This window comes from Mytilus edulis, chromosome 3 (assembly GCF_963676685.1).
Source record: "Mytilus edulis chromosome 3, xbMytEdul2.2, whole genome shotgun sequence".
Lineage (NCBI taxonomy): Eukaryota > Metazoa > Mollusca > Bivalvia > Mytilida > Mytilidae > Mytilus > Mytilus edulis.
The window spans coordinates 62,435,389-62,456,944 of NC_092346.1; the positions used below are offsets into that span (position 1 = coordinate 62,435,389).

Genomic DNA, 21,556 nt, shown 5'->3' on the forward strand with positions numbered 1-21,556 from the left:
TAACGGCCTAATTTTGTTATCACATAAGCAACACGACGGGTGCAACATGTGGAGCAGGATCTGTTTACCCTTCTTGGAGCACCTGAGATCACCCCTAGTTTTTTGTCGGGGTTCGTGTTGTTAGTTCTTAAGTTTTCTATGTTGTGTCATGTGTGCTGTTGTTTGTTTGTCTTTTTCATTTTTAACCATGGCGTTGTCAGATTGTTGTTTTAGATTTATGAGTTTGATTGTCCCTTTGGTATCTTTCGTCCCTCTTTTATGTACAAAAAATGACCGAAAAAAAATTGTGTAACGCACAAACAAACGCAACCACTGAATTTCAGGCTCCTGACTTGTGATAGGTACATACATACCGAATGTGGCGGGTTTAAACATGTTAGCGGGCTACCAACCCTCCTCTAACCTTGGACAGTGGTGTAACAGTAAAACATTGAGTTTTGTTTCTATCTATATCACGTTATACTGTGTGTATAGATTATTTAAAAGAAAAAAAAAGAAAATGTCGATTTAAAAATAACGCTATTAAGGTGACCGTAGTTTACCGATGTCCAAATATCTTAAATCAAAGAGCAAAAGACAATTTAAGGTAAAAACCATTAAGTTGGTGATTTTATTCATAGCTGACAAAGACTCAAATTGCACACTTCAGTTAGTGAGTTTGTAAGTGTATAAAAGATCAAATGTGTTCATGCAATTTTTTTTTCTTTCTTGTCGTAGTAGTTTTATAGTGATACACAATACACTTTATCGTTATTTGTCAAAAAAAGGTTCACGTAAAATTTTGACGTCACAATAGAAAATAACAGACGCCACAATGTAAAAGTGATTGTTGTTTGACGTATTAGTTCAAGAGGCGCATATTCTCGGGTCAAGCTGAGCAGATTTCCAAGTGGCAATAAGGTCTATGTTGACTGTTATATCCCAATTTTGATTTTGATTTTAATCTATATGTCTGCGCGTTTTTGGCGTATTAAATTTTAAACCTGATGCTTTTTGTTATTCATTAATCATGTGTTTCTTTGTCTAATACGTTTTCCTATTTATTTGTATTGTAGTCCTGTAATATTATGTTGTCATTTCTATGTTATATTTAAAATTGCCATTAAAGTGCGAGGTTTGGCATGCCACAAAACCATGTTCAACCCACCATTTTTTCCTTTAACAATGTCCTGTACCAAGTCAGGAATATGGCCATTGTTATATTATAGTTCGTTTCTGTGTGTGTTACAATTTAATGTTGCGTCGTTTGTTTGCTCTTATTTTTGAGTGTAAATTAACATTGCGATAAGACGTGTCACGGTACTTGTCTATCCCTAATTCATGTATTTGGTTTTGATGTTATATTTGTTATTCTCGTGGGATTTTGTCTGATGCTTGGTCCGTTTCTCTGTGTGTTAGTTACATTGAAGTGTTGTGTCGTTGTTCTCCTCTTATATTTATGCGTTTCCCTCAGTTTTAGTTTGTTACCCCGATTTTGTTTTTTGTCCATGGATTTATGAGTTTGAACAGCGGTATACTACTGTTGCCTTTATTTGATATGCTAAAAAAATGTTGTCATTATAATGGAATTTTGACTGTCATTCAAGTATTAGGTATAGCGTGCTATAAAATCAAGTTTAATCCACCAGTTTCTACATAATTAAAAACAAGTATAAAGTCAGGAATATGGCAGTTGATGTGTTTGAGCTCAGTATTTTGCCATTTGATAACGGACTTGCCAATTTGAATATTTCTTTGAGTTTGGTATTTTTTCCAACAGTAACATGAAAATTTGTAGATCAGTACTGTCCAACGGATATAGTATAAAAACATAAAATACTGTCCGACAAAAACTTAACCTTGTACTTAGCCAAAATATAAGAACTGTCTGCACGTATAATCCATAAGTGTTCATTGTTGCATAACATTACACATATAGATTTATAGGCTCTTTTAACAACATCACGGTAGAAATTAAGATGATATTTTTCGTTAAAAATAATGTTGCTGCAGGTATCGTCTGATGTTCAAAACAAGTCTGTGTAATTATTACAGAATTTGATGGAGGCTTTGTGGTATTTGTGGTAGCAAAATCAATGAATAAAATTTTAGTTTCAGTCAATATTCATAATGTTGAGGATAAGAAGAATATGGAGGAAAAATCAAATATTATGTTTATTATATTTTTGTAAAGAGTTCCCCGAACTGAAAATTCCAAATTCGAAATAAGATAATCATTGGGATATAAATTAGTTGTATTTTCAGTCAGTTCCCTATAGTAAATTTCCGCATAATTCTTTATTGTTTTAAACAAAACTTTCATCAAGGTTATTATTTTTTAATATCAAATGGAATATTAACATATCATTACTGTGTTTGATAATAAATTGTGATTCACAGCAATACAGATAATAAACAAGTTTGTTATCGGAAGGTACAATTTGTACCCTTAGGAATACATACAATCTGTCTATAAACTTGATTGCTGAAACGTAATTAGATGTTATCTAATATAAAATCATCATTATATTTCGATCATTTCATCACAATTCCAGTAGGTATATCCATCCTATTTACCTTTTTCATTATAGTTGTTGTCGCTTTGACATATTCCACATTTAATTCTCAATTTTATTTAGATGAATTGCAGCAAATTAATGGCACATTACATTTTCCTATGACAATTTGATTGAATAAATAATCGTTTGTTTGATAAGACTTGTGGAAATGAAATTGGATGTCGTAATTTATAGTTCTGTAGTCGCTTTATTATCACTATAAGTTTAAGATATGTTTTCTGTATATTGTTTTTTCTTCTTTTTCTTTGTTATCGATCATATATTTACTATTTTTACAATGAATTGCTGTTTCTTAAAATGCAATTGTAACTTGAAGAAAGAGGCGAATAATAATTGAAGGAATCTTCATACTCATAAGCCGAAAATAAACTGACAACACCATGGTTAAAACAGTAACTGATAGGCGAGTGTAATATTTGAAAAAGACGTCTAGTTAAGGACTTTAATGCACCCACCTAACACACGGCTAATTTTTTTTTTAAATGAAAGAATAATGATTAAACTTTGATTTTTGCCCGGTCGTCACAAAATCGTACGGTGCAGTTTTTGTAAAATTGACGTTTATTTCAGAAATTAGTTGAAAATTATAAAATTACGACATGTTTTTCAAGCAAAGGAAATAAGTCGTATCTCTTCTTTTAGACAGAATAATTAAGTGAATTAGATTCTTAAAATAATGAAAAACAATATTTATAACTGTAACTCCGCATGCTTTTGCATTCCTTCTAAATATTTGACATTTTGTACCAAAATTTTCATAATCCCGACCTTTTCGGATCTACAATTAAATTTTTATTAAATGTTTTAGCTCTCTATCCGTTTTAGAACACACCAAATTACTCGTCAGTTATCGTTTTTTCATTCAAGATCAAGACTTTATCTCAACATTTCTTAAGATCACGAATTTCTGTAATTTTATGATGTTGGGTAAAATCACTATAATTTCCGGAATCCCTTATCTATTTCGTTATCGTTTTTTACTGAATATATTAGTCGATTTCCGTGTACTTAATAGTGCTTTTAGAGTACGATAAATCATATTTAAACGGCTCTATTTCTATCTTTAACTTCAGTGTAGCTTAAATAGATATAAAATCGTCCGAAATAAAGATCAAATCAAAGTAAAACATAGTTTTTGAGTTCTGTAGAATTCACCCCTTTCTAAATAAGGAATCGTATCGGAAAATTGTAGAAAAATCTTCCGGGTCGTGTCAAATTTTCACAGTCCAGTTCACAATGAAACCCTTCCTTTGCTAAAAAGCAAAAAAAATATCCATTTATTGACACAGATGGCATAGTCTGTCATGTATTTACTACATAGCAACTATGTAGTTAAACACTTAAATGAAGATACAGTTGTATTGCCGCAGTGGGAAAACGAAAAGATAAAGTTTACAGAAGACTGGTCGATGAATATGAAAATAATGAAAACATCCCATTTGAAAATACAAAATATCATAAGAGTTGCTATTAATATTTCCAAAGTAAGCACAACCTATCATCTTCTGTTTTGTCTGTACAAAGACTTTGTACTACATGTACCAATTCTACCGACCAGTCTCTTCTCATATATCAACGAGGGCAGTAGATCTACAAATCATTCTGATTTGTCTGTTTGTATATTTTGCAAATGTTTAAAGCCTATAAGCAAGTTACACAACTTCATAAGGTATCCTCTGAGGAGCAAACTCAAGCTGTTTTGAGTGTTACTACATATATCTCCTACAATGATCTGATTTACAAAATAACTCATGATAATTTTACTATTAAATCTTTATACCATCGAGCTTGCATCGCTAAATATTTGCTACAAAATTTGAAATCAGAAATTAAAGAGCTATTTAGTTCTGAACATAAAACAGCTTTTACTAACATTTCGACGATTAAACATGACGTGCCTGTACACAAGGAAGTATTCTGGTTAACAACTTTAATCACTTGATCAGTGAACCGGGCTTAATTTCTGCCCGAGGATCGCCGCCGAGAAACTACACAACGTATGATCAGCTTCAACAAAAACTAAAAAAACCATGGTCAATTGATAGTTACATGTATACAGCTTCAACAAGGCCAAGGTGCATCCAATATTGTATACAGTAGCTCTATAATTTTGTCTTATGCCGTAATGACGGAAAATTACCCGTTTAAAATGACTGTGATATACGGTCTGTCAAAATTAAAGATCTGAGCAGTGACTGCGAAACTGGTTGCAAGCACTTTATGCAGCTACTAGTATTTTACGGAAGCAAATATATAGGGTAGAGTTGTAATCCAATCACCTTATCCATTCCATTATCTAAAACATTTCACTGGATTATTCAATTGAAATTATGCCATCTGCTTTAAAAACATTTCTGTATTGTCTCAAGCTTTTAGATGATGACAAATCTGCGGCAGTTAATAAAGCGTACGATATTCCTATTGACAAAGTTCTTAGACGTATGGCTTTAGTAGAATGTATATTATCTATAAATATTTTTTTTACTCTTTTTCATTTAGGTTTATCACTACAAATGCACCGTATTTATGGACACACCTTTGATAACTATCAACAAGTTTGACTGATCAGGAGATTAGAAACAATAAAAATGGGGCATCCATTCTACATGGCATTATTTTTCTTCTGGGGGTTAAATTTTATCCAAGACAATATCGACCTAACTACAGAAACAATAACAGATCTCCGTATGACTTTGGTTGGCTAAAAGGCAACATCGGTCTGGTATGATGTCATTCAACTTTCTACAAGATTTGATCTGTTCACGCATTGGTATAGGTATAGGGGGAGGGTTGAGATTTCCAAAAATATATTTAACCCCGCCGCAATTTTGCTCCTGTCCCAAGTCAGGAGCTTCTGGCCTTTCTTAGTTTTGTATAACCTTTATTTTAACTTCTTGAGTATATTTCGAAGATTAGTATGACGTCCATCATCATTTCAAACTAGTACATTTTTGTGTAGGGGCCAGCTAAAGAACGCCTCCAGATTTGGGAGTTTCCTGCTGCATTGACGACCCATTGGTGGTTTTTGGCCCTTGCCTGCTTTTAAGCGCGTTGGTGTCTCTTTGACAAATCCCTCATGTCCATTCTAGATTTTTAATTCAATCTGTATATAGAAGATCTTGTGTCCGCTTTGAGCAAAACCTCTACTGTACTGATATATGCCCATGCCAAGGATGTTGTCTTTGTATGGATATGTTGACCGATAAGAATGATGAGATTACAAGTTTAAATGAAGCTATAATATTCCGATATCGCAATATTCCGACACCTAAATGGTTCAACATCCCATTAGTCCGACGTTTCGATCATTTAGGTTATACGTTAACGGGAGAAAGCCAAATAAAAGATTCAATATTAGGATAGCCTTGTCCTCCGTTCGAAGCGGTGAAACAAGATAAAAAAAAAAGTAATACTTAGTGCCAAAGTAGCCGAACGTCATCACTAGCGTAATTTAAAAAGAGTACAAACTACTTTGTCAAGACTTTAGTGTTGTTTGATTAATTATATATCTCAAGATACACGGCGGCCGACTGAAGTAAAATCAAACACAGTTTGACGTACAATGAATGATCATATTTTCCTTGTGATGTTTTATATTAAAACTATCAATTTGTTGATATAAATATACTAGTAGCACTTAACTCATTTTAGTTATGTTTGTTAGTACTCTTATCATATCTGATTTAGTGATGTATGAGTTGTTAATGTCTGTGTCATTTTGGTCTTTTGAGGATAGTTGTCTCATTGGCAATCATACCACATCTTCTTTTTTATATATCAACATATTGCACTACAATAATAAAAGAAAATCTGCTCTATGGTTGTCTGATCTTGAAGCGGTTGGCAGGCTTTCAAACTAACAGGAGACCATACGCTTCCTCGATTTTAATGAACAGCTCATCATGGGACTTTTCTAAACAATTAAAAATACGTCATATGTTACATTTTCCTCTTGCTTCAAATATTTTGTTTCGGATTATTTATATCAAATTTGCAGATATATGTTTGTAAATACGTGCAATCAAATGATATGGAGGTATTATAAGATTTAGATAATGCAATGGCGACTACAGATACATTTGTGTGACTTAAATGGTTGATTTTCAAAGACTCCGAGAGAAAACGTTATGTAACATGTGTTACCGTTAAAATCAACCAAAATTAATTAATATTATTATAGAAATATATTTTCCCAACAGTAATACAGCATTCCTATAAAATTGTTTCGTTTTTGCATTTGTTTTGACTCGATTTTACAACTGGAAGTATCCGTGAATTGAAATTGCACCCATGACCTTTGACCTCGATTTAAAAAAAAATGCACCATAATATCTTTTGACGACCGGGATATTTAGAAAGTACACATTCTTAGCTTTCTAATGATATATAATTTAGCCGTGTGTTAGGTAGGTGCATTAAAAATGTAAATTTGGCTCTCATATCACTCGCCTATGACGGTAGTTTTAAATATATGAAATAAACATGTAATTAATTCACCTTTTAATCAACGTACATCGAGATTATTATTTTGCAATAAGGCAGATTTATTGTATCTTGGATTGTAAAAAAGCCGTACACAATTGGTCTAGTTCTTCAATTAAAACTATGAAGGGATGACGATAACATTTTCATTTTTTTTTTTTATTTGAAGCAAAAAAAAAAATATATTCGGTGACACCATTTTTACTTTTATTTACTAAAAGCAAATTAGATACTCCTATCTTCTCATACTTTATTTATAGATTTCCTTTTACACATAAGCAAGTCATTACCCAATTATGCATAACTTGAAGCTTCGAAAATACATTATGTAACATGAAAACCAATAAGTTCAATAGCATTTTTGAAAAAAAGTGTAGTAAAATCTTAATATCGCCCAAGTTTATGAATATTTGAAGTAATATATTCCGATAATACATGTATCTACCAGCAAGGTTTTATTATCTTAATGAAATGTTTAAGGAAAAGGACATAAAACTTACAAGGCAATGGCAAAACATAAAATAAACTGCAGTCTACAGTAAAAAAAAACAACTAAACACTGAGCGACACAAACATTGAGGCGATCGCAGGTGCTCCCGGAAAGGTTAACAAATCCTGCTCCGAATGTGGTACCAATCGTATTGCTCATAGATGTAGAAAACCCTGTGATAAGTCTAATTCTATAGGTCAAATCAAGCAAAAGAGGAAGTAATTGTGGGAACAACTATTGGAACATAACCGTCGCCATATGTGAAACAAATGTCCCATAACGGTTAACCAACTCGTTTTGTCGTCAGTTTCGAAGAGATGATTTCAACTTCACTACTAGGAACTCTTAATTTAATATCCTCCTTGAGAGGAGTAACCCTTTGTTTAAGGAAATCATGATAAGCAACCTCCAGTATATGGTATCAACTCGGAGATATTAACTCCATATGCAGATAGAATATTATTCTCCTTTATCAAGTAAGTTTGGAAGCCTCAATGTAAAATATAAGGAAAACAAATCAATCTTTCAACTTGACAACTTGGGATTATTCGTTTAGTAGCTTTCTTGTGAGCAGTTACATTTTTTGAAAGGAATCGATCATAATAAATGCATCCTGTCAAATATCAAATCAACTTAGATAAAAGTATTATAACAAAAACACCTAACACCGAGGAAAATTCAAAACGAAAATTCCTAAGCAATTGGCAAATTAAAAGCTCAAACACATCCTATGGAATGGATAACAACTGTCATATTTTTAACTGGGTATATACTCCGTTTGCAGGTAGTAAACTATCAAATTGCCTGGAATGCTTAATGTCAAAAGTTAGGAAACAAATCGAACCAAATAAATAGCTTATTAATATGAAAACGTATAAATACTGAAAAGATAAAGTCAATTATTGGCACAACTTGATGAAATGAAAATAAAAGTCAATTTATTTCTTATCTAATGAATTAAAGAGTGGGTAAACTTATTTTTTCCTACTGCCACTGAAATGGTCAATAGGGTTGTCTCTTTTATTATTTGCATTATTTGGTACAAATCTGATGTGCCAGACAGGTTTAAAACATTTAAAAAAAAAAATAACGCGTAAAAGCTGCTAATGGTATAATTGAATGTGATTTTTCTAAAACAACTATTCAGGTGCATTTATCTTTTAGATACGCTCTCTTTGTATTGGATTTCACACGGTGTTTGTACTTTTATTACCGCGAACTAGAAATAAAGAGCTTTATATCACATTTCTAAGATATTTTCGTGTGATATTGATATTAAAACTCGCACCTCATACAGAAAAATTAAGCGCCGCATGTTTGTTACTACAGCGCTTTTGTTTAGACGAAAATATAACGAACTCGATTACAGGTTGCACTTTGTAAATACAGCTGTTTCTCAAACCACGCCTCCTTTGGGGAGATCTAGATTATTCATAGGAAATTAATTTTGTTAACATACTAGTTCCCAGTTATGCTTTCTTTGTTGCATCTCACAGAGACATAACTTGGGAATGTTACCAGTAAATATACATTTTCATTTCTAGCATATGATTTTTTTCAAAACTTCATAGTAAAAGGGTTCAGTGTTAGCCATAAAAGGAGTTCCATATGGGAAATGACATTGTCAGGTTTTACAGAAATGCAACCTATATATCAAGAACTTACTTTCCACAAACAATCACAATTCCCGTTCAACTGGAAACTAGTTGGTTTATGTAGTCTTTGATGCGATTGTTACTGAGCATGTAGTATGCATGTTCCAGAAAGATGGATGACATTAGTGTAGGGAATTAAATTCAACAAATATTTACTCCCGGTGTCTTATTTTGCATAAAATTTTAGAATTTTCTATGATAGATATATTTCAAGTACATCCAACTAATATGATTTGAGGGTCCCTGGTGAATCTTATGTCGACGGAAAGCGGATCTGCGTACAAATTGTAAACCAGGTGACTATACTGTTGTATCCCAATTTTGTAACATATTTACCCATTGTTAAAGTATAGAATTTTATTGAAAAAAAGTAAAATGCGTAAGTCCGAGAAAAATTCTACATGGAAAGTTCCTAAGCAAAAGGCAAAATCAAAATCTCAGACACATTAAACGAACGGATAACTACTGTCGTTTTTCTGCCTTGGTACAGGCATTTATATTCATTTGATTTATTTTCATGATTTGCGGGGGGGGGGGGGATTCGCATATTTTGCTGTTAATCAAATGCTTTAATCAATAACCATCGAATATTTATTAATTTGTACAAATAATTAATAGTATATTGACTTGTGTACTATTTCCTGGTTGCAGCCACAGAAAAAAAAGAGTACGCAGTATTTCAGGCAGATTTACTTAATCTTGGATTGTAAAAAAAACGTTTACAATTGGTATGGTTCTTTGCTTAAAATCTTCATATTTTGAGATCTTGGCAGTTAATGTATTATAATATTCATTTGAGTAAAGAAAAATCAGTAATACATTGCATAAAGCTAAATTTTCATCAAGATTATTTAATAGAAATATTAATTTGAATGTTAACATATGTTTAATGAGTTTGATAATAAATTGTGAATCACAGCAATTCATATAATAAACAGGTTGGTTTAAAAATCCAAAGGTACAATGTGTACCCTTAAGGAATATATACAATCTGTTCATAAACTTTATGGACGAAACGTACATAGATGTTATCTAATAGAAAATCATTATATTTCGATCATCTCATCACAATTTCAGTAGGTATATCCGACATATTTACCCTTTCTCATTATAGATGAAGGCTTTACATGAATTGCATCACATTAATGCCAAATAAGATTTTCGAGGAGAACTTGATAGAATAAGAAATCGTCTGTTTGAAAATGTGTGTGGAATTGAAGTAGAATGTCTAAATTTCTAATGCTGTGGTAGCTACATTTTCTATTCTCACTGTAAGTTGAATTATTTAGATATTTCTATTTGTTTATATTTAATGTTATGAACCTCATATTTCTTACCAATGGACAAAGGTATCATTTTATAAAGTTCAAATTTTGCAGTGAGCAGGAGTTTTGATAATGACACCGCAACAAGCCAACACGAATAACATATAACATGATGATTTACATATTTCATCAGTCGATTACATGGATAGGATATTGTTAGGATATATATAACTTAGCCTAAAATTTTCAACTATATATTTAAAATTATTCAATATGGAAACACATCCGTTTTGTCTTTGATTATTGTTTTTCATGCACCTTATCATTTTTCTGGATATTATTCTGGTTCATATCTGTTTGTCAGAACAAGGGAGATAATCTTCTTCGTAATGATGTGGTGTATGCGATTTTTAATATATTTTTTTATATTAATATACATTAAATTTGTAAAAGTTTAGAATTTTATTGAAAAAAAGTGAAATGCGTAACGCTGAGAAAAAAACTAAACGGAAAGTCCCTAAGCAAAAGGCAAAATCAAAATATCAGATGCATTAAACGAATGGATAACTGCTGTCATATTTCTGCCTTGGTACACGCATTTATATTAATTTGATGTTCATGAATTGCGAGTGTGTGGAATTAGCATATTTAGCTGTTTATCAAGTGGTTTTAATCAATTATCATCGATTATTTATTATTTAGTACAAAAAATCAAAAATATATTGACTTATATACTATTTCCTGGTTGAAGCCAAAGGAAACAGAGTAAACAATATTTCAGGCAGATTTACTTTATCTTGGATTGCAAAAAACGTATACAATTGGTATAGTTCTTTGCTTAAGATTTGCATATTTTATGATCTTGTCAGTTAATGTATTAAACTGTTCATTTAATTAAAGAAAAATCAGTAATGCATTGCATAAAAGCAAAATTTTCATCAAAGTAATTTAACTTTAAAATTAAATGGAATGTTAACATATCTTTATAGAGTTTGATGATCAATTGTGATTCACAGCTGCAATACATGTAATAAACAGGTTTGTTTAAAAATCCGAAAGGTAAAATGTGTACCCTTAGGAATACATACAATCTGTTCATAAACTTTATTAGCGAAACGTACTTTGATGTTATCTCAAAGAAAATCATTATATTTCGATCTAATCACAGATCTAGTTAGTATACCCAACATTTTTACATTGTTCATTATACATGAAGGCTTTACATAAACTGCATCAAATTAATGTCAAATAAGATTTTCGAGGACAACTTGATAGAATAAGAAATCGTCTGCTTGATAAATGTGTGTTGATATTTAGTAGAATGTCGTAATTTGTTGTTCTGTAGTAGCTACATTTTCTATTCTCATTGTAAGTTAGAGTATTTAGAATATTTCTATTTTGTTCATATTTCTTGAGGGGGTAAAAATTTTCCGCATACATGTTTCTGTTATGAACTTCATATTGTTTACCAAAGCACAAAGGTATCATTTAATAACTCTGATTTAAAGTTCAAATTTAACAGTGAGCAGGAGTTTTCCGCTTTTTAATATCATTTTTACATTAGTATACACTAAATTGATGTTCAAGAAGATTTATACAGGGTTGAAGAGTGGTGTAAAATGAACAACATGTCCATTAATGCAAAAAAAAACAAAATGTTTGGTTACTGGAACAAAACAGAAACTATCAATTTAGACTTATCAACCAAACTTGATAATAAATTCATATTACAAAATTCTTCATGTGAAATATTATTAGGTGTTAAAATTGACAGCACACTTAATTGGAGAAATCAAATTGATCAAGTTTGTTTAAATATATCATCCAGAATATACCTTCTTTCTAAAATAAAGAAATGTTTAGATATAAATGCAAGGAAAATATATTACAATGGGTATATTCTTCCCTTAATTGACTACTGCTGTATTATTTGGGGTGAATGTAAAAATGAAGGGATAACAAGAATTTTAAAACTCCAAAAAAGGACAGCAAGATTAATTCTAGATGCAGATCTTTTATCCCCCTCAGCCCCCTTATTTAAAAAAACTTGGGTTGATGACAGTTGACAATAGAATAAAATACTACACATATTTACTTCTATATAAATGTATGCATATGGAAGCACCAATGTACCTAGTGCAAAAGTTTAAACTGACATCAGATAATAATCCTTACTCCTTAAGAGGTGTCACTCAAGGTAATCTGATAGTTCCTAAGCTAAAAGCTGAATTATTTAAGAAATCCTTTGCATATTCTGGATCAGTATTATTAAAATGGACTACCACACAAAATGCGTCAAGCTCAAAACACTTTTACTTTTAAGCAAAGTATCAAGAAGTACTTAATACAACCCTCATAAGAAATGTTTACTACAATGTATTTGTATATTTTTTATTTTCATTTGATTTTTTGGTTTCATGTATACATCTTAAACAGCATTTTATCTTATGTTAATAACAATACATTGAACTACATGACTGTAAATTAACTATGTGTAAATATCTTGATTGTATTGTAATTTGTATGTGATGGCCTCAGTGAAGATTACTTAATAATTGACCCTCTTTAGATAAAGAATTTATTATTATTAATATTATTAATATAATAAAATTTGTTAAAGTATAGAATTTTATTGAAAATTTTAAAATGTCTAACTCCGAGAAAAATTCTAAATGGAAAGTCCCTAAGCAAAAGGCAAAATCAAAAGCTCAGACACATCTAACGACTGGATAACAATTGTCATATTCCTGACTTGGTACAGACATTTGAATTAATTTGATTTCCATGATTTGTGGGGGACTAAACAACATATTTTGCTGTTAATCAACTGATTTTAATAAATTATTATTGATTATTGTTTTTATTATTACAAATAATCAATATTATATTTACTTGTATACTATTTCCTTGTTGGAGCCAAATGAAACAGAGTACACAATGTTTCAGGCAGATTTGTTTTGTCTTGTGTTGCAAAATAACGTATACAATTGGTATAGTTCTTTGCCTATAATCTGCATATTTTGTGACCATTTGGCAATTAATGTAATATACCAAGGAATTGTATATTTAAAATTCCTTGATTCATTTGAATAAAAAAAAGAACAGCAATGCATTGCATTTTTTGACTGTTTTAATATGTGTTTTTGTTCATAGAATTTGTTAGATTCAAATTTTAGTTTTGTCATTTAAGGGGATATATCTCTTATAGTAAAAAATTTAGGGTACTGTGCGCAGGAAATTGTTTCTGTCATAAAATGGTCAAAGTATATAATATGTTATTTCTTTTTTTCATAGAGAAGTGCCTGTGTACTAATGAAACTATCTTGCACTTTAAATTTGTTTATTCGTAAAATTGACAACTACACTGATGTATGAACTGTTAACGTTCAGTAAATTTACATCAAAACACCCGATAGGTAAAAATTGTACCATCTGCCTTTCAAATTATATACTTAAATGTCATATTTAGCTGAAGGGTACAAATGCTGAAAATATTTATAAGTTCTAAAAACTATCAACATACAAACATGTGTGACACGCGCCGTATCAAATAATTAAAACTGTTTAACATGGACGCTTTGAGGCAACATATTACTAATTAAAAAAATGATGAGAAATCGGTGATATTATACATTAAATGTTATGACCAATTGTAGCCTAGTCATGCTAGTGGTAACTACGTTGTTTATTCTTATTGTAAGTTGAAGTACTTGTTTATTTAATTTTTTTTCTCCGTTTGTCTAAAAATAAACGAAAACAACAAGATATTAATTGCATCGTCCGAAACGCTTTTGTCATAATTTTATCGGTGTTTACTTTTTATTATTATTATTGACGCTTCTTTTTTATAAATATTTGCTATGTATATATATATATATATATATATATTACCAAAAACGTCACTGTAACTACAGGTATTTTAATATTTCATTATACATCGAGAAGATTATTGCTTAGTCTTTAGTTTTCTTTGTTGTGTGGTGTGTACTATTATTTGTCTGTTTGTCTTTTTCTTTGTTAGCCATTGCGTTGTCAGTTTATTTTCAATCTATGAGTTTGACTGTCCTTCTGGTATCTTTCGTCCATCTTTTATTGTTTTGCCAAAAAACTTAACTGATTTTTTGCATAAATTTTAGATCTTAAAAATTAAACTAATTAAGTGAAAATAGCGACATTAATAAAAATGTACGTAAAAAGATACATTGAAATAATTTTAGTAGCTAGCTATCATTTTTTTGTGTAGATACTTATGTTTCGATGATATTTGTTTTCAAATAAAAGATCAAAATCGTTGACATTAGCAAAGTTTCTTTATGTTATAGGAATGTGATTTCTGCTTACCGGTGCTTGTACACAGCTATATGTCCAAATGATATATTATATTAAAGTCATACAAGAAGATTGTTTGCACAGTTTAAATGTATTTTGATCCACCAGTTACAACCTAGTAAGCCTAATAAACGTCAAAACTATGACGCAAAATTTTTGCTTAAGTAAATAGTCATTCAGTTGCTAGCGATAATGTGCAGTTATGTTATTGTGTAATACACAAAAGAGATAAAAGAAATAACCAAACATACTGGGCACTACAACAGACCACATCAATCACCATAACCCGACTTCATCGTTAAAAAAGACATACAAAATCTAACAACAACGAGCTACACACGGTTTAGTTAGTCGTACACGGTACATGCACAAAATAGTGTGGGTGGAGTCCAATTAACGGGCGAAAAACACTCCCTCATAACAATGTTTGCCGAATTTTAAAGCTTAAAGAAACAATTAAAAAAATCCCAATGCAGATACCAAAATAATAAACATTGACTTCAGCAGGGAAATTTCTAACGTTCTCCCCATATGATGCGACAAGAGGATTCCGAATACTCACGTCAATAAAGAAAATTTAGCGATCACAAAGTTGATAACGCCTCTTTCTATTACGATAAGTAGTCTAGATATAAAAAGGGGTGACGTGTGTGCACGTAAACATGGTTTTACCACAATACATGTTGTGTTTGTACCAAGTAAATCGACCTGAATCATTTGTTATTTGTTGTTTATTTAGTATTTGAACATCTCTTTTTTTTTTACAGGGGTCGGGTGTTGGTAGTTGATGTGGCCTGTTGAATTGTCTATTATTATTGGTAATCTTTATCAAGATGGCTGCAAATTAATGCATAAATAATTTCAAAAGACGGATATTACGTGGACAGACAATACTTCTATTTACATTTGGAAATAACGAGATCATAACGAAGTTACATTATTTCTTTTATTTAGTTAATTTGTTAATCATGAGAACTTGTTATGTTTTCTAGGTTTCAATCAATCTTGCTGAGATGGATTCACTTACATCACATTCCAGTTTTTTCAACATGTCGCACATAAACAGCAGTGGTGTTCCTTACAAAATAGAAACCTCAGAGACATCAAACGGGACCTCCGTTGTTGGTACTACAGATACAGGAAACAATACAAATATGTTTGATAGAAAAGATTTTTGCACTACGCAGTACTGTATACCAAATGCTATAATAATCAGTCTCATATCAATCAGCGGCATTATCATGAACTTAGTCGTAATTGTTATTGTAAAAGTTGACAAAAGATTACACCAACCGACCTTCGTTGCAATAGCATGCCTTGCACTACCCGATTTCACCTACCTTTTTTTCCGATATATTCGTTACATCATAGATGGATATATATGGATGAACATTTCAAAATCGGACTACAGGAAAATAAGAGCCACTTTAGATTTTATAGGATTAGTAGCAGCAGGATCGTCCGTTTTCCACGTTGTTTTTATGTCCGTTTTGCGTTATTTTATAATTGTGCATCCTTTAAAATCACGAAGTATATTGACATGTAAAAAGGTGATGCTGATTTCACTTCCGTTGTGGATTGTTGCTGCCGGAAATGGTTCATTCTATATGTATGCAGTGGTTTTTAACCTAGATGATAGGAAGTTAAGATTTTACACGAACTTGGTGGTGACAATATTTATGACGGCGTTTCCAATCGTCACTATAAGTATTCTTCACACGTTCAAAGCAAAAGCGTTGTTAAATTCTCTTTCCTCTACTGAGATGGTAGTTCGAAAAATGTCCAGAGTGGTTACATTCGTTATTTGCTGTTATCTTATAACAACTACGCCAACTAATGTTATGGATATTATAAGACATTTCCATCCGAAACATTTCACGTCTAAAGTGTTATTCAGATTGGAACAAGCTGCAAGAATATTTTTCTTCTTGACTTATGCGATCAATCCCTTTATATATTTCATATTTTCACCACAGTTTAAACGTTTCTTCAAAGAAAAGTGTTCTAAGACCCGAATGAAATTTTCACGTTCACAGCAATCTCAAACAATGTCCACTACAATCCACTCATATTCCACAGAGCTCACTGAAACCGGTTCTTCAGTTCAAGATTACAATGCAATCAAAACTTTGCACACTTCAACAGAACTTGACCATCAATGAAACGGAAACGTTAAATTGCAAAAATCATATTTATATTTATTATTATTATTTTACCTTTTGGGTTTCACTGGCTCAACAAATGTGCAAAAAGGTAGAATTTATCATTTCTAATTTTGAACTTGACAAGGAGATTTTTTATGATAAAGTTAACTTATACTAATTAAATCATAAATTGATTTAACAGATATTTACAGAGTGGTATTTTTTTTTATGTAATCTTAAGTGAAGAATCAATCTTCATATATATGAATCAACTGATGATGCATATGAGGTACACATTGGTTTTTTTTATCTATATACATACATAATAGTTATTTTGATTTATTTGTTCAATAGCGCATGTGCTAATACTACGCCTAATGATAAAAAAAAATGCCCTATAAGTTATACGCATATGCTCCTTGATATATATTTTCTTCTTCCAATAGATGTATAGATGCTTTCTGTGTTAAGTTTTTTTAATCATAATGATTGAAGTCGGTAACTTGTTATTGTGGTCATCTTGCTTTGGATTTTTATAAAAACAAGAATAACTAACGATTTCGTAATCTTATTGTATCCTGGCACGAAGAAGTGTTATACACCATAACAAGTATTTAACGTGAGAGTACCCAAATTGCACCTATGTTAACAGCTTTTTAACCTATGTTTATTTATAATCCAGATTAAAGTTTCCATTCTGTGAATATTTTGTAAACATATTATATTTAATACAGAGTTTTACCAATTTAATTTTGAATCCATTTTGAATCATAAAAAACTTAGTTTCAAAAGTTAAATAACTAAAATTAATTTCCGATAAAAATTCCCAACGGTAAATCCATATTCACAAATGACAAAATCAAGAGCTGAAACACATCAAACGAATCGATAACAACTGTCATATTACTGACTTGGAATATGAATTTTCTGGCGTTGAAAATGGTGGATTCAACCTGGTTTTATAGCAAGCTAAACCTTTCACTTGTATTACAGACGCATACAATTCCGTTATATTGACAGCAATATGTGAACAAAACAAACAGACATTATAGGTGGAAATGTCAAAAATAGGGATACAACTGTCAACATTATGTTATGATAACGAAAGATAAGAATACTAAATTTACAATAGTACAATTACACAATGACGGGATGTATTAGTACCGATCGTTTCAAATGAATAATACCAGAAATACACTAAACAGTAAAAGTAAAAATTTACAAAGATAAATAAAAGAACATATAACACTAAACAATGTCAATACCTGTAATCTATACAACAAGATCGTCGTGTATTTTTTGTGAAGTTGATACGGAATATTTATCAACAAGATCCTCCGATGAACTTATTTAGAAAAAGGACGAGATGTTTTTTTACACAATCCTCGTTCATTAACTTTTTGCTCAGACACTGCTGACATTTTATAAAGTCTGAGTAGCTGCTGTAAGCCCTTGAATACCGAATGATTTGGGAAATGTCTATCCCAAATGCAGGTGGAGTTGGTATATTGTTACTAATCGTTGGGGGATAATGATTTCAAAATTAAAATCGTTTCGTTTATCATAGATTCTTTTACTTAGATGACCGCTTACTGGTATATCACATTCAAAGTATTATAAGTTGAAAAATGAGGCAGAGAATACCGTGTCAGTTGTTTCTTGAATTTCAAGTTCTGGAGAATATATCAATAGAACCAAATCAGAATTTTTTCAATCGATAATGGAAAGAACATCATCAATATATCTGAATGTGAAATTGAATGATCTGGCTTCTTTGATCTTCTTGATTTTGACATAGTGTCTGAAGAAACTCCCGACTCTTACGAAAATAAAACAAGGTAGTCAAGGAGAGGCACACATGCAGTTCGTTGCCACAATGCCGACAATTTGTTGAAAAAGCCTACCTCAGAATTCAACAAACATTTTGTCATTAACAATTCAAAAGAAATAAATGTATGGCGCATGCTACCATTTTAATGTTGAAAGGCGGTGTGAAGTATTTCATTTAGACGATTGTTCAATTTCACATGAGTAATGGTGTTGTAAAGGTGTCAGACCACCAATTACTCCCTCCAATTTAGAACGTATGTAAAAGTAGTCCTACTTTGACACAAAATAGTGCTTTTGATGTCATTGTTTACTTAAACTAACTAACCAATTTGCAGAAATGAAACTTTTGGTGAAAGGGAAATATATTTAGACCATTTTGAGCCAAAATTCACTTGTCTATGAGTTTGCATTAAAAATTCAGGATTAATGCGCTACATAGTACACTAATTTAAGATTTCCAGAAAACCGGGAGTTATTTTGGTAGTACCTGTCTTTTCAAAATCAGAAATTTGTTACAAGACTTTAAACATTGGTTGAAAATTGGCATGTAGGAAGGTGATACATGTACAATTCAGGATATACCTGGTTTCCTTCAAGTTAAACTTAAGGTAAAATATTTAGAAAGCTGTGAAAATTGCAAAATTTGGTTGAACAGATAGGGATTTTTAATTGGTGGTCTGACATCTAAAGGGTTGAAAAATCTTAGATCTTATGTCAGAGAAAGATCGAGATTTCTAATTGTCTAAAAGTTCTAAGCGTTTTTTTTTAGAATCTACATATGGTTAATACCACTTCGCGAGTAAGTTTAGCAGTATTTCAGAAGACCCTCTAATAGACAGAACTTTTATCAACCTTCAGGATAATTCCGTCATGGAATATGCAGATGACCCGGCAATGTAACGTTTATTGTACGAAATTTTGTGAAGCTGAGGAATCCAATAAACACAAGGTAAGTCCCCCGAATTGCTATTCACTGTGATGTTCATTTCATTGGAGCATTTTTGTCAAATGATAAGTTTTTGTATATAAGATTACCTGATTGCAATTTTTTTTCTTAATCTTTTACAAAACACTCATAGTAATAGAACTTAAAGACTTTTCACACCATCTTTGTCTCTCAAAAAGAACCTTGGCCGATCATTCACACAGTTGTTCAACTTATGAATTCGGAGTTTTTTCAGGAAACTGATTGTTTAGCCCATTCTGAAAAAGTGTACAGTTCAACTTCTACTCATTTAGCCCATGTTCTGGCGTAATCCTCAATGGAATCCATAATTATTTAAAAGTTATGGTTGCACTTGATGTAATTGGGTTCTTTAAACTTAGGACCATAAGTTATCACCTTTCGTAGATGTCCATGTTGAATTATGTACAGATCCCCTGTAACATGGCCATAGGGACTCTAAGTATAAGGCAACTGGCAGGATTTTTCTCTTTTATTCATGTAAAGGTTCCGATCTTTACTCGTTTGAATAAACGGAAAAAAAGTTACATCACACCTAAATTATTCTGAAGAGTCTGTATATTGGAGATGTATATTGCATAAAATGAATGCCGAGAACAGATTTTTCACTAGTGAGGAGAAATATGTTTCTCACACCGGTCAGGAAATGTGAAAATAGCACAAAAAATAGAGAATAAGGTATTTACATGTCTTGGTAGTTTTATGTTCAGATTTCCGGTAATCTGTTGTATTTATTTTATTTCCTAAGGAACAAGGAAGGGATTACATCTTTGCAAACCGCTTTGATACCTTATTTTCTCGCCTGCAACGATAGTCGCGAACATCAAACTATTGCCAGTCCCTTTTCCGATTCAGATGTTTCAGTGTTGAAGTTTTAAATGACGGTAACAGTTTATCTGCAATAAGCTGCCACCGTTAAATAAGTAATCTGATTCATAGATTGCAGTTAAAAGTACAAAGAAACTACTTTTTATTTTGTTTAACCTAATACGATTTTTCGCCTATATTTTTACTGTCAAAGATCTAAATAGTGACTTGGCTAGTGTGGAACTGCGATCAACTAGATCAAAATGGAAATTTGAAATACAATGCCATATTTTGAGAGAATGTACATTCCATGTAAAAAGTAAAATCACAAAAATATTGAACTTAGAGGAAGATCAATTTGGAAAGTCCATAATCACATGGCAAAATCAAATAACAAAACGCATCAAAAACGAATGGACAAAAACTGTCATATTCCTGACTTGGTACAGGCATTTTCAAATGTAGAAAATGGTGGATTAAACCTGGTTCTATAGCGCTAACCCTCTCACTTTAATGACAGTCTCATCAATTATTATGTACTTGCTGCCAATCAACATTTTCTGATATTATATATACGTTCAGTGTTTTCCAAGTGACGAACAGTTTCATTATACTAAAACTGTCTAAGTAATAATGATTAATAGCTTCAATATGAATTGTCCCTTGTGGAAAACAAAATGGATCACAGCTTGCAGATACCTTCGGTAATGGGATGCATTTATTAACCATTAAAGCCATATCAATAATTCTGTGCAACAGTCACGGGTTTGGACCGTTTCCACTTTAAGGTATAGTACTGATTTGTTGTTTATGTTAGGTCATATGTAAGTTCTGGTATTTTTATCGTTAAGATTACTAGTAACTTTTTCCAACATTTGTGAAATTTAAAGCTGTTTCAATTTTGCACCATATTCATAACTCAAGTCTTTGGTCTATTGAGTACTTTCGATAATGTTAAATATATTTTGTTTAAGAATAAGATTATTCAAAGTACCAATAAGTGTATATGGATCGTATCTTAATTTACGAGCT

At 31.4% G+C, this 21,556-nt stretch overlaps 1 protein-coding gene across 1 annotated transcript; it reads left to right on the forward strand.

Moving 5' to 3' along the window:
* Positions 1-15,777: 15,777 nt before the first annotated feature.
* LOC139514917 (adrenocorticotropic hormone receptor-like) lies at positions 15,778-17,062 on the forward strand. Its single transcript, XM_071304502.1, has one exon. It carries the CDS (start codon positions 15,793-15,795, stop codon positions 16,939-16,941), a length of 1,149 nt encoding a protein of 382 aa, XP_071160603.1. The 5' UTR covers positions 15,778-15,792; the 3' UTR covers positions 16,942-17,062.
* The last annotated feature ends 4,494 nt before the right edge of the window (positions 17,063-21,556 follow it).